Source organism: Astatotilapia calliptera, unplaced genomic scaffold (genome assembly GCF_900246225.1).
Source record: "Astatotilapia calliptera unplaced genomic scaffold, fAstCal1.2 U_scaffold_41, whole genome shotgun sequence".
Taxonomy (NCBI): Eukaryota; Metazoa; Chordata; class Actinopteri; order Cichliformes; family Cichlidae; genus Astatotilapia; species Astatotilapia calliptera.
Window position 1 is genome coordinate 90917 of NW_020535780.1, and position 15570 is coordinate 106486.

Here is a 15570-nt window from a genome sequence, read left to right on the forward strand (position 1 = left end):
TAACTGTTTTTTAAAAGAATCCACAGAGTCAAGCAAACGTAATTGTAGTAAAATCCCGCAGTGCCAGACGTGTTCCGCTGCTGAAGCCAGTGCATGTCCAGGCCCGTCTGAAGTTTGCCAGAGAGCACATGGATGATACAGCAGAGGATTGGGAGAATGTCATGTGGTAAGATGAAACCAAAGTAGAACTTTTTGGTATAAACTCAACTCGTTGTGTTTGGAGGAAGAAGAATACTGAGTTGCATCCCAAGAACACCATACCTACTGTGAAGCATGGGGGTGGAAACATCATGCTATGGGGCTGTTTTTCTGCCAAGGGGACAGGACGACTGATCCGTGTTAAGGACAGAATGAATGGGACCATGTATCGTGAGATTTTGAGCCAAAACCTCCTTCCATCAGTGAGAACTTTGAAGATGAAACGAGGCTGGGTCTTCCAACATGACAATGATCCAAAACACACCGCCCGGGCAACAAAGGAGTGGCTCCGTAAGAAGCATTTGAAAGTCCTGGAGTGGCCTAGTCAGCTTTACTTTTTGGGCAGACGTTTTCATTGTATATAAAAAAATCTTTAGGAAGAAAATCTTTCCGATCCTCAGGAGTGCTATATGTGGGCTTTAGTAGATTTCTTTTTATTATTGTATTAATTAAATTAATTAATTCCTTAATTAATGTATTAATTAACTAACTAATTATTTAATTGATTAATTAATTATTTACTCATTTTATTTTATTTTTACTAGTATTATTGTTTAATCTCTGTATATCTATGTTAGTGCTAAAATTATATTAACGCCATTAAGCCCCGGGTACGGATCGCCCTGTGCGTGGGGCTGCACGGCGCTAATGCGTTAACGAGCTAACCGCGCTAACGTGTTGATGCCGTCCAGCCCCACGCAATCCGCGCTATCCCGCTAACGTAGGTTTGCCTTATGGTGTTAACGTCATAACCGCGCACAACAGCACTAATACATATATATAGATATAGATATACTAAATGCCCAGGTACACTGGATCTGAAAAGGGGGCAGTGATCCCATCTTCTGCTCTAGCCATTCGCACACTGATAAAAATTCCAAAAAATCTTTTGTTCAAAGATGCTTGGGACTCCTGACCAGACCATTCAGGAAACAAACTTGAGGCTTCAGTTTTTCAAGGTGGTGATTGATGGACAGCACGGATGGAACAACGGCACTGATCGTGTTCTCATGTAATGTCAAATCCAAAAGGCTTCAAAATGTCTACCATCTCCTTCAACAGGTTCCACTCTCCTTGTGCCCAGGCATTTCAAGAACAACTTTAGATGTTAACATTGCGGAACTGCTTTTACTTGCCTCAGTGTTGAATTCCGTCTTGTGATTACAGCAGCAGGGATCACTTTCTGTTTAAAAAATTCAGCTTCAAACACATCTTTGAAGGGGAGATGCCACTTTGGTCTTTGACAACCCATCTCTCGCCACCAGCTGAAGTGTGTGCGCAAAACACTGCAGGTGCTGTTTTGTTGCCATTGCAGCACCTACTGTTTCCTGATCTTCCAAGGTTAAGTCGTGCCAGAGCTCTGGGTCATCAAGATGATCACCATCATCATCATTTTTGATGTAACTGTTCATCAAAAATTGTTCTGTATTTGCTGTCAGAAACGACTGTTTTTGTCAGAAACTATTACTGTCAGAAAGTGCCGAAAATGCTTGTTTTCCACAATAGACAGGGGCAGGTTACAACCAATAATCAAGTCACTTAATAATGCATTTGTGATGGCTTTCTGCTGTAGATAGCCATACTGTACTGCCCAGCACAAATCTGCTAGAGTTAAGAAAACTGATATAATAAATTCCATTATAGCCATTAATGAATTGCATTTGACTTTAATTGTTTCTACTAACACTTAAATCCTCATAGTTTTCAGACAGTCAAAGTCACAGTTCTAATAAGCAATATTTCAGATCCCTGTTAAGAATTACTGACATTTGCAAATAAACAACAGCTAACTCAATAAGAGCACTCAAAGTATTATATGTGATTTATTGACATAAATGACAGAAGAAAAAGGCCATGTAATACAGGGCTGTTACACACTAAGATGGGCCAGTTTTTCAAGCCAAGAAATTTCACTGGGCCAGACATTGCATTTGGCCTGTCCAGATAAAAGCCATGCAAAAGTAAAACACTGCCATGCACTAATTGCAAATTAAACACAGTGGGTTTTGAATTTTGACGTGATGGTAAAATAAATATTTGTTAGTCCAAGCGGGGTTGAATAATGGGAAAGAGATGGTGAGAAACTGTCTTTCAGGTTCAGAGCCCACTTCCTGAAATGATTTAAAATAGCATGACAAAAACATCACATATATTAAAGCCAAACAATATTATTGACATATCCGGGAGAACATTTGCTAATAAGATAATGTTAGCTAAGTCAGCTATCTCATTGTAGCAACAGAAAAGAACCACAGACTGTTCTTCAAATGTCTTACAAAGTTGGAGGTTGTTCCATCTCCATGTGTGATTCCCTTCTTGCATGTTTTACATATTGCATTTTGTTTTTTGTTGACTACCTCATAGTGGGCCTGATCTCTGATAACAACGAGACGGCCTACTTGAAGGAGATTAGGAATCTGGAGAACTGGTGCCAGAGGAACAACCTCCTTCTAAACGTCAGTAAGACAAAGGAGCTGATAGTGGACTTCGGCACTAAGCAGGAGAGGAACTGCCAGACCCCTGTCATCAACGAGTGCCCAGTGGAGAGAGTGGACAGCTTCAAATACCTCGGAGTTCACATCACGCAGGACCTGTCATGGTCCTGTCACATCAACACCGTGGTGAAAAAGGCCCGTCAGCGTCTCTACCACCTCAGACTCTTGAGAGACTTCCAACTGCCCTCCAAGGTGCTCAGGAACTTTTACTCGTGCACCATAGAGAGCATCCTGACGGGAAACATCTTATCCTGGTTCGGGAACAGCACCATGCAAGACAGACGAGCTCTACAGAGGGTTGTGCGGTCAGCTGAGCACACCATCCGCTCCGAGCTCCCTGACCTGCACTCAATCTACAGCAGGCGGTGCTGGACCAAGGCCAGGAAGATCGTGAAGGACCACAGCCATCCCAACAACAGACTGTTCTCTCTGTTGAGATCAGGAAAGCGATTCCGCTCCCTGAAGACCAACACAGAGAGACTGAGGAGGAGCTTCTTCCCGCAGGCGATACGGTCTCTCAATCACACCACCACACAGTACTGACCCACACATATAGTTCTTACACACACACTGGACATTCTGGACATTGTTTTCACTTCATCACTTAAATCACTTTAAGCATATTTGCACTGCACAAGACATAATGTGGATTGCACAACACTGGTCACTACATTCTTCATTTCCAGTTAATACTTGTACAGCTGCTGTTATTGTGTATATATTTATTTATATTTCTTCATACATTCTTATATAGTTCTATATTGTGTATTTTGTTGTACAGTTATTTTATTTTCAACTTTAATTTATATATTGTATCTTATTCTTTCCCAGTTAAATTTACCCTTCATTCTAATTTGTGTTGTACAGTTATTTCATTTTTAACCTTAATTTATATTTTATCCCTTCATATTTATTTCCTATCTTATTCATAGCCCTTTCCTTTTTTGTTTTCTTTAGGTCACGAGCAGTTGTCCAAGCATTTCACTACATATCGTACTGTGTATGACTGTGTACGTGACAAATAAAATTTGAATTTGAATTTGAATTTATGTACCCCCCCCCCCCCCCCCGCCGCCCTTACTGGCCAAAATTTTGTCTGAAACGTTTTTTTGTTGTTTTTTTAATCTAGTTTATTTGATTGGCTGTGCTACAGTCATTGCACACATACATACGGAGTGTGGTAAGAATGAATTAAATGAATTAATGGTACGCACTTTTTATATAATATATGTTTTAAATTTAATATTTGGGGTAAAATATCAAGTCTTTTCAAGTAAACAGGTTCATATCCAATTTAAGTCCCAAGTCATTGGTGTAAAAGTCCAAGTCAAGTCACAAGTCTTAGAACATTTTTTTCAAGTCTAAAGTCATAAAATTAATTTTTGTACAGTCCGGATTACAAGAAATGCCTTAAGGTGACTGCTGTTGTGATATGGCCCTGTATAATTAAAATTGAATTGAAATTAACCACACTACAGTTCATTATACCACCTCCTTCAAAGCAGTTTTTGGTTGGCACCCAAGTTTGATTACTAGGCTTACATCTGCTCAAGTGAACTGCAGCCAGGGTGGAAACAAACCAGACCGGAGTTTAAAGAAGTTCAACACCGCAGGTGTGAAAACAACCCTTTCAGATTCCTGTGGCCACTCACTGATGTACCTCTCCCCTGACTTCCTCTGTACATCCTGATGATTTGATACAAAATGTCAAATTTACATTAATCACTCCATCAGACCTGCTGGCACTGATGTTTAGTCCATTTCTTGTGTAATTTCTCACACCTAACCCCTTTCACCCTGTTTCCTTTCCTCAATAATGGCTTCTTGACAGCCAACCTTCCACTAAGACCATAGGGAGAGCAGGGGAAGAGGGCCACAGCTTGGATTCCATAGATCTAGACCTATGGCATACAGTGAGTTAAACTGGCTCAAATCAGGTTATTTTTTGAGTTAATACATATCATGACTGCAGTTAATAGGGTGTTGAAAACTTTATTCTACTATGTAGCTTAATTTATAATTTTAACTTACTATAATTTTTCAAGATTGTATATTGCTCTTTAGAGGACCAAGTTGTCCATTTTGTGAATGGAGGTTTTCAAAGTGTGTACAAAATTACCTTTACACTCTTTATTTAACAATGCTATTCCATAGTGTATTTAAATGTTTGTGTGTGAAGTCATATTTGAAATAAAGTTCGAGGATTTTATATCAATACTGAATACCCTAATAATTTAATATGTTTTTACTGCTGAATTAAACATGAAGATTATAAAAAAGGTACCCTATTTGAAACACTGCTGACTGGTGCAGCTAAACTCAGGAATGTTTAAATAAGCTACATACAATCAGCTAAATATGTTGATTGCATGGTATTTTATATACTTCCTACAAATATAATATATTCACACATTTATGTGATTAATCGTAGATACTTTCTTTCTTAAATAGATAACTATCATATCTGATATCATATCTCACAGTACAATAATATTGAATGGGTTGCATTGTTGTATTTTGTCATGTTTCTCAGGTCTTTGTCTGAATTTCTACGAACATTATTGCTAAGGATTGTCTTATTGCATTGGAGTCACACTGGGTTAAATATGTACACTTGGGTTTTAAGGGGTATTTATTATTTTCTTCTTTTTTGGGGGTTGTATGGAAGCCCCAAACGCAATTTCATTGTTCTTGACAATGACAATAAATAAATAAATACTAAATAAAAAAATACTACAGCATTATGCTTGACCTAGTTCCTCTACACTATTGTATATACCGGTACTTTAATTAATAACTTATACCATAGTAAGTAATTAGTTCGATATATTGACTATACAGCATATATTTTCTAAATATATCTTTATAAAACTAGAGGTATAAATGTAACTAACATTATTGGAAATTTAGTGTAAAGATTACAGCCACTGCCTGGCAACTTTCCTTCCATTATTCTACTGAAGCTCTTACGGCTTTTTATCGGATGTAAATTGCTGAATTAAATTTAGATGAGTGACATTAAGTCTAATGAAGTTAAAGACAAAGTCTGGATAACGAATTACTTTCAGCCACGGCACCTTTGGAATAAATTTGAACTTTGGACAGGTCATGTCAATTAGGTGACAGCTCAGACTTTTTTCTTTTTCTTTTTTGGGATCAGGTAACCTAAAAGAAAGCCGGAAGTGGTATTGTGTTATGAAACCGGCGCGTTTTTCATACTTCAATCCATATTGTCAGGCTGCAAATGTTCCTTGTTTACTGCATTTGCATCAAGCCTGGATGCACTGTGAAATTACAATGGATGCAGTTCTTTAAACTGAAACAAACCTGCAATGCAATGATAACCTTCAAGACTTTGCTCAAGATGGAGAATAAGACAAGACCACGTAAAAGCACCAGGATCGATCTGCGCAACCGTCTTTTTCACAATTTATTACACAGAAAGCCAAAGGGAGAAGTACATAATACTGTATGAAACCAGTTTTGTTCTCATCTTAACATTCTAAAATGTGTCCAATGTTGTAATACCATTTTTTTTCTCCAGCTTAATATATTCTATTATATTATAGTCCTGCAACCCTAAACCCCTATATAAATTTATTATTTTCTATTAGGCAGGGTGATTTTATACGTTTAATCTAAGTCTATTGTACTAAGTCATCAAATGAAATAACTGATATAGCATATACGATATTTTTACATTCGCGGGATTTCTAAAAGTAAATGCTAGAAGACCCGTGAAACCGTTCCACTGGCCTTTATGAGGGTAAAAACAGGACATTTAGATGTGTATTTATTTAATTCTTTTTTGCGCAGACTAATCGGTTGTAATTAACCTATAACTATCACCAAATGAAATCAAAACATTAAAACATGATTAAGTCGACGCAGATATAATTTGACACGTACAGTTTGTAACGTTTCTGGGGAACGCGTAGTCGGCTCTATTTTCTTTTGATGTTACGTTTTCCAATATTTATATGCCCTGCTTCTTATAGCGCTTTCCTGCTCTACCTGAGCGCTCAAATCGTGTTCAATTAACCCATTCTGATTGATGGATACAGCGGAGAGCAACTTGGGGTTTGTTTCTAAGTTATGCAGACTGAAGCGGTTAGGAATCAAACCACAAATCTTCCGAGTGATAACTGACATGTTCTACCTTTTGGGTGCCAGCCACCCTTGTGGCAGGAACCACTCCCGTAGTTCAGGAGGTAGAACATCCCACGTACCTACCGTGTAAATTTCTTAAAATAAAATATATCAGTTTATGCTTGCTTTAGCCGTTAAATTCCATCTCTCACTTACTGTATGACATTTTATAACCTATACCGCTGATTTCGATTCATGGATTGCAGAAATATGGGGAAAATGAGACTGGGAATGTTTTAGTAATTTCACAGTGGCCCAGAGAAATAGGGTTAGCCTAGGAAACTAATGAAATGTATCAATGAATACGACACAACATTTTCTTTTTCTAAAATAAATGATGTATTAGCTTTATTTGTCTATAGACTGTATTTAGATTAAAAAGCGAAAATACATACATGACAAAATTCCCTGACGAAGACCAGAGGACGATTCAGGCTTGAAATAAAGTGTACTATCCTCATAGCGCTGTGTATTTGAAAGTGAAAATATTATTATTATTATTATTATTTTCAGAAACGACTTTTCAGTCTCTCTGTGAGTCTGTTGACTTCTATGTTATTGAGAATGGTTTTATTTTTTATTCACGATTCATTTTGAGTGAATTGCAGTCTGCTGATTTAACTCCATACCGGTTATAGTGGTAACATTGGGCCTCATCCGTGCGTGGCATCATCTAAGCAATTTTGAACACAACCATGGTGACACACAAGCACACGCAGACAGAGAGAGTGAGTTTCAAGGTGTGCGGTGGTCTTGAACTTGAAGTTGAACTCATTACAATATGTCTGTCTTTCTGGCTGTAACCCCCCAACCCACCCACCTTTCACGTTAAACTTGACCTTGACCTTCGGGGGCGGTCTGACATTTGACACCCCCACCAACAGCAGACCACACTGTGGGTTAGAGTCGTACTGTCTGGGTGGTTTGTTTGTGAAGTCTTGTCTGCAATAGGCCACGCTGCAAGGTTTGAATATTTTTGAACAGAAGACTTCAGCTATACAAAGCAATAGCGTCGATTTGAGCAGGTGATTCATCTGCATTTACGTCACCACTGAGCTGTTTATTTCCTTTCATTTCTAAAGGACTATGTCTACTGAAGCATTTTTAAGCTTTCTACTTTGTTGGGCAAAATACAAAATATTATTTTAATTTAAAAATAAACCCTCAACCTCGCAATGTACTGATTCCTCGTCAGAATAAATTGGAAATAAGTAAAATAAATGCCAAACTAACATGGGAGATTCATTTTCCTTATGTTGATAAAAAAAATTATTTTTAAATTATTTAGGAATAGAAATTTAAAAATATCCTATCAATAATGTTTACGGACTATATTGGTGATATTTCAGAATAACAATTATAGATATTATGCTTATCATGGACTTAATGTTAACTGTGTAAATTTATCATACTGGCGCCCCATTCACTTGTATTTTCAGACTTATTCATTTGCTTTAAAACAACACAAGGAAAATAAATGTTGCATATGAATACAACTGATGGCAATATTGTGAATATTTATTTATTTATTTATTTATTTATTTATTTATTCATTGGCAGCTTCAAGATTTAAGATTGTATTTGTCACATACACAGAACTATTGCACAGCGAAATGTTTATATAACTGTCAATAACAATTAAAGATATTACAACAAAAATATAGAATTAAAACGAATATTTTCTTTCCTTGTTTTGATATTGTGATAGTATAGTCATATTGTGACGGCAAGTGAGGATTGGACAGGAGGTTTAGCCGGTCGTCTACTGGTTTCCCCAACCTGCATGTAGAAGTGTCTGTGAGCAAGTTGCAGCCATCCGAGTGTATGAACATTACTTTAAAAGTGTTCATGCATAGAAAAAAGCACTTGTGTGAATGCTTGATTGAGACCTTGAGTAAGAAAAACGCTTCAAGTGCTCACTTTTAGTATAAAAGCGCTATATAAATATTAAATATAATAGTGTTTATTCGAGTTCACCTGATAGTGAGCTGGAATAAACACCGTGATGGTTACATGTGTAAGAATATATTTTAGATACAAGTTTTACATTCAGCTTGTGTTGCTAATTTTGAATTCTAATACATTTCAAAACATTTAAATGATTGCACAGATTATTATATTTTATTTATTTAAAGTCCATTATAACGGCTTATTTCTTTATACTGTACGGATCCAGCCACTGTTCTATGACCATAAAGCTCAAACAAAGACTTGATCTGGACACGTATTTCCTCTTTATGTAGCTTGGTGAGAAGTAAACTTCCGCATTCTTCACATTGTACAGGCTGTTGGCTTTACACGTGATCCTAAAGTCTGTCACTGTAATGTTACTGAAAACAAAGTCTGATGTTAACGTGTTCGGATTAATTCTGCGGCACACGTAAAAGTGAACTTCCCCACCGTATATGCGCCTAATGGCGGACTCCCTGGTGAAAATGCTGAAAATCCAGTGAACTCAAATGAGTGGCCCTACGCTTTTAAGCTGGAAGCTTCGGGTTAAGAGCTCATGGTAATGTGTAAGGAGTTTATTTTACCCACCACATTTCTCTTTAGATCTGCTTTCTGTAGATAATGAACTTGAACAAAATTATTCTAGAATGAATAAAAAACTGAAAAAATGCTTAATCTTTAAGTTTCCTTTTAAATTATTTGCAGAAGAAGTAGTCATATAGGTTCATTGCAGGCCAGAGATAAAACATGTATTGAAGCAAAATAATGGTTCCTGTCTGCAGTATTTCATTGACCAACCATTTCTTTTCCATGTCTTCATGTTCATTAATAACCTTTAGGAAATTCACTAATTTCTCACTTACGGCTTATTTAGCCTTCATGTATACGGCACATGGAGTGATTCAAAATAAAAATAATTACAGTAATTTCAATTACACTATAGAGGAGCATCAGAAGGATTAATTTCAAACCAAGCGCAGACTAAGTTCCCGTCTCCTATAAAAAATGAGAACAATAACTTCCCCGTAGTGAAATTGTTTCTTAATATAACGGCCCTTGAGTGCCGCGGAAACCTTTCTGAGACACTTTCAACCAAAGCCGTTTTTCTCAAGTTTTAAGAACTCCAAAACCCTTCCATAAATCTCCTTAACGTTTACTTTAGTCAGAACGACTGAGAGCGAGTTAAACTAAAACCTGGTTTTTGACTAGGTGGAGAAATGTTCCAGTGGGTGCACTTATTTTAATAGCCAAACTTTGCTTTTGAAGGCTTGAAAACATTCACGGTAATGATAAATTAATAATACGTTTTTCATGCATTTGAGAAGCACCGATTTTAAATGTGTTCACATCTGTATAAAACTGAGCATCTGGAGTTCCATATTAAAAGAAGAATAAATATTGAATAAATAAATAACATTTACACAACAAAATTTCAGTTTCTCTGAAAGTGTATAAGTTTCAAATCAGTTTGAAACTTATACACTTTACAGTTTACATTTTTGTTTCTTGTGGTTCAGGTGTGCTGTTAGTGTAGAATGGAGAGTATAGTTATTGAAAAAGTGATTATCTAAACGGTCAGTTCAGATATTGGCGAGTCGATTTCAGATATTGGCGAGTCCATTTGCACCACGCACTTTTATGCACGACACAAAAGAAGTTGGTCGAGTGATTTATTTTCATTGTCTTTCTTTCTTTCTTTCTTTCTTTCTTTCTTTCTTTCTTTCTTTCTTTCTTTCTGTTTTTAGGCAGACTAAGGTAATGTCACTCTTAGTATCGACCAGAGAACATCACATCACAGACTTGAGTCTGACGCAAAGGCAGCTGCAGAGACAAACAAAAGTAAACCAAACTACAGTAAGCTAAAGCGAATCTGCTCATTCCCTTCTCATATCACAGCTGGAAACTCATAAAATGCTTTTTCCCTCCTCTCACTGACAGTCCTCAACTAGTCTCTTCTACTCTTCTTTTTGCGCTTGTCCCATCACGTGATCACCCTGTCTCATCCAATAGTTATGCTCCCCTTACTTCTTGGTCCAGGGGGCTTGTTGCGTCAAGGCTGCGGCTGGGATGTAAGTGGAGATCCGGCCGGTTAGTGGGAGTCTTTGCTACCGAATGACACGCCGTCACTCCAACAAAGCAGCATACCGTGCTATGATAGTGCTGTACAAGTACATTTCTTGAGCTGCGTTTGTGTGTTTGTATTTGTGTGTGTATATGTATGTATGTGTAGTGAGCGCCAGTGATCAGCCTCATTCAGCAAATGTAGCAGCTTAGCGCCAGGAACGGACGGAGTCTGAGGCACACGAAGGCCAAAACGGGGAAGGGTGGGCATATGACAGCCTCTTTAGTACTCAATCCTCGCTGGCCAGTGGAAACGGTAATGTTTGTGTATGACAACAACGTGGACGAGTTGAACAAGAACATGGAGGGGCTGGTAGGTAGCGGCAACTTTGCCGCTGCCACTGCAGCAAGCCAGTGCCGCAACATCATGGCACATTCGGCGGCCGCCGCTGCTCTGGGTGGCCACCCGTCCAGCTTGGTGCACTCTTCAGGTGGGTATTCCACAATGGATGTGTCCGCTTCAGGCTCCGGTGAGACCGCTGCCTCTTCGGGGAAGCAATGTGCGGCTGTGCCGCACCAGAACTCGTCGGCCGCAACCGCATTACCCTACAGCTACTTTGGTAACGGCTACTACCCATGCAGGATGGGTCGGGCTCCTCTTAAGTCCTGTACACAAGCGGCCGGAGCCGCTCTCAGCTCACAGTACATGGACACAACAGTGAGCTCAGACGAATATCCGAACCACCGGGCCAAGGAGTTCGCCTTTTACCATGGCTATGCCAGCCCATACCAGTCGATGGCCAGCTACCTGGATGTGTCGGTGGTCCAAACGCTCGGCACCGGGGAACCGCGCCATGACACACTGCTGCCCATGGACAGCTACCAGCCCTGGGCTCTGACCAACGCCTGGGGAGGACAGATGTACTGCTCCAAAGATCAGGGACAGGCCGGCCACCTCTGGAAGTCCGCTCTTGCTGGTGAGTACTGCTGCTTTCAAGGTTCATAATAACGATTTTAAAACAGTTAAACAGAACTCTAACAGATTTTTTGTAACTATGACGCAACTGAACATATTTATTTAATAAAAATTACATTTAATAACAATTAAGAAATTAAAGGATTGACATTTGTTAAAACAAAAAACATCTCGGATGATTAATTTGCTCCGATAGTAAATTATCGTCTTCATAAATTTGGACTAAAATTAGGCGGTTAATGCATCGAGTTTCTTTGCAAAAGCAAGGCAATAATGTGCTTGAGGTTTGTGATGGCTGAGGTTAATCACTGCCCTTGAATCCCCATCTAGTTTAGGGCGTCACGTACAAGTGAAAATTAACGTCATGTTGATTGGATCCTTGATATTGTGAAAATACCAACATGTTGCAGACTCTAACTTAGAAATGAGCCTTGCATTGCCATCTCTTGGTGCAGAGTGAAAAACATTTTGGTGTTTCGTTCAATATCGTTTATTAACCAAGTGAGATAATCATTTTATTGCTGGGGCCTTCCAGTTAATTTAATGGTTATCATAATGGTTATTATGATGAGAGACATGTTACTCTGCTGCCACTCCTAAAATTAATGAATGAATAAATAAATTAAATAAACAGGAAAATTTACTTTCATTATTAACATTGTAATTAATTCAATAATAATGATGGAAATAATTAATCCTCTTGGCCCAATATTCACAGTGAACAGGAAAAACCCTAACGCCCACTCCACTTCTCTCTTTATTTAACACACACATCGCACAAATCTAGAATTAAACTAAAAACACTGTAAACACAAAGTCAAGAGAAGACACAAAATGCTGTCCTTGTGACAGTCTATGTGGAGTAGAATAGATGCGTGCACTGTGTTTAAAGACGCCATTTTTTGTAGGTCAATTTGAACTTAACCCAGACAGCAGATATTCGTTTCCCGTCTGCCTCGCAGGATTGTATCCAGTCCGATCGAAACATAAAGTTCCCGTTCACTTCCTTAAAAATGCTAAATTGTGCTCGATAAATATTTTATCGGCACTTACACTATTACAGCAATCGTGGAGTGTAGAGCTTGAAAATGTATCATGGTGTGTGCAGCCCATCACCTTCAGACTGGCTTTTTCTCTTTGACAGATGTGGTGGCGCACCAGAACGACAGCTTGTCTTTCCGCCGAGGCAGGAAGAAACGGATACCTTACACCAAGGTCCAGCTCAAAGAGCTAGAGAAAGAGTACGCAGCCAACAAGTTCATCACAAAGGACAAGAGGAGAAAGATTTCGGCCGTGACCAACCTGTCAGAGCGACAGATTACCATCTGGTTCCAGAACAGGAGGGTGAAGGAGAAAAAATTCGTGGCCAAAGTGAAGAGCAGTACTCAATAGCATGCAGGTCACTGCTCTTTGGACAATTCGTAACAGTTGAGATAATTAACAGTGAATGGAAAAAAGTAAAGAAACTGGAAGTGGGACCTCTCACAGACTGTAATTACAGAACTTTCCTGACTGCTTTGATAATATATCTGTCTAGTGTGTGTCTTCCACTGTCAGTGTTGTCCGTGCCAAGTAGCCTATAGCATAACTACTATGCTCTCCATACTGTTTATATCGCATGTAAAACAGTAACCAAATCACAGTGTAACACTAAATAAATTTTGTCCCACCCCAATAAAGGTGTTATGTTTTTAAAATAATTTTCTATGCCTTGAGGAGGCAAACAAACTTTTATTTAACATTGAAAACTGATATCCGAAATTAGACAAACAGCAGAGGAATCCATATTGCGCTTGTTGATTAAAACTGTTCACGATAGACCAGATTCACTTACCAAGTCTGCCTCTGGAGGAACGCTCCCTGTGGTGGAAGCCTGTCTCATGGAATGGCAAGCATTCTGGTTTTCCATGCCTGTGACAGAACCGCGTATGGGAGAAGAAGAAAAAATCATTAGTGTACTTATTATTATCATAGACATTGGAAATGTGTTTTAATATATTTACTTGTTAAAAAGTATTTATAAAAATATTATTTAAAAAATGCTAAACAAAAACTCTCGTTCCTTTCTTCCCTTTTTGAACATTCTATCCATAACATTAACATTACAGAGAACTAACGTGAACAGTATTTTAATTTTAAATAAAGTTAACTTAGCAATTCATATCAGTTCAATATTTCGTGAATAATAATAATAATAATAATAATAATAATAATAATAATAATAATAATAATAATAATTCCAGAACAAAACTGAGTAGAGACTTCAAATCGTGTTATTTTCTTTGCGCTTTCTGCAAGTTCTTTTAGCCTGCACTGTGCGTGCGTTTGAGACAGACACACACAGAGAGAGAGAGAGAGAGAGAGAGAGAGAGACAGAGAGAATAAGGAGGGTGGGGGGGAGGGACAAAAAAGACCCTGACCTTGAGCGTGATGTGTGATGATAATAATAATAATAATAATAATAATAATAATAATAATAATAATAATAATAATAATAATAATTGATGTTCCGTGAAGATAATCCTAGAAGCTCCTGTAGAACAAAACAGAATTGTCTGTGCGTATGTATACAATTTTTTTTAGCCTGCATTGTATGTAGCTCTCAAACACAAACGTGAGGGTGGGTGACCTTGAAAATCATGTGACCAGACAGGCTTGTATCAAGTCTTCCATGAATATTTTATAATAGCGGGGTGTGTGAGGGACATCACTAACAATACACACAATATATACGGGCCACTGCCATGCACCACAGATTACAGCTACACATGAGTTCACCACAGTTTTTACTCGCTATGGTTTCAACGCGATGTCCAGCCCTTTAACATTAGTGTGCTTTCTGGCGATTGGGATCTGTTTTAATTTACATAGTCTGATTGTGTGGATGCAAGACAAAGTATACTTTGATAACTTTGTCTCGCATATATGCGAGACAAAGTATGCGACTTTGGCAATCGATAAATGCCACTCCATTTCATAAATGTTCAGCACTGGTGAAGTCAAAAGATTTCTGATGTGAACTTCTTGCGCAACGCTGAAATCTGAGTCCTCAATCTGAAAACCATGAGCAACGTTTTTTGAATTTAACAAATCCTTTGACTGTGTTTTATGGGCGATAAACCGAGTTCTAAACATTTACGTTAATGCTCAAACATAACTGAAATGAATGAATAAACTATTATTATTATTATTATTATTATTATTATTATTATTATTATTATTATTATTATTATTATTATTATTATTATTATTATTATTAAGAACTGGGGCACCGGACCTTGTGTCGGATCTTATCACCTCTTTACCAGACACACAGATTGTGGTTAGTAGGCTTTATAGATGCAGAATATGCTGAGTAGTTTGATAACCACTTCACTTAAAGGTAATTTGTTTGGAAACGCACACAATGTGGGCTATCCTCAAATAAATTTGAAAGTGTTTATAGGGAGAGGATGTAGCGACGGATTTAAGAGGGTGCTATAATCAAAGATCTTTGAAACATTTTTTGACGCAGTTTTGTGTGTCCAAAACAAGGGTTTAATATTCACATAGGCTGTCCAGATTCTAACAAATAAAATGTGGGGCAAACACAGTGTTTATGTGGGACAACATGGGACAGGTGAACAATGCTGAGAGTTACTCTGAAATTTTGATATCTAAACTAAAATTAAAAATACAATAAATTGTGGCTGATACAGGATTATCATTTAGCTTGTACAGGCTAAACATATCATATTTCCA

The 15570-nt window shown here is 38.0% G+C and overlaps 1 protein-coding gene across 1 annotated transcript; it reads left to right on the forward strand.

Moving 5' to 3' along the window:
- The first annotated feature begins 10908 nt into the window (after nucleotides 1-10908).
- Nucleotides 10909-13495, forward strand: hoxb13a (homeobox B13a). Its single transcript, XM_026161185.1, has 2 exons — nucleotides 10909-11830; nucleotides 12974-13495. The coding sequence occupies exons 1-2, from the start codon at nucleotides 11125-11127 to the stop codon at nucleotides 13219-13221; spliced, it is 954 nt and encodes a 317-aa protein (XP_026016970.1). The 5' UTR covers nucleotides 10909-11124; the 3' UTR covers nucleotides 13222-13495.
- The last annotated feature ends 2075 nt before the right edge of the window (nucleotides 13496-15570 follow it).

Excerpts from the sequence above, each read along its gene's own strand:
- hoxb13a (XM_026161185.1), top strand. The coding sequence starts at position 11,125 with ATGACAGCCTCTTTAGTACTCAATCCTCGCTGGCCAGTGGAAACGGTA. Across the intron at positions 11,831-12,973 it reads CTGGAAGTCCGCTCTTGCTG|ATGTGGTGGCGCACCAGAAC; the intron begins GTGAGTACTGCT and ends TCTCTTTGACAG.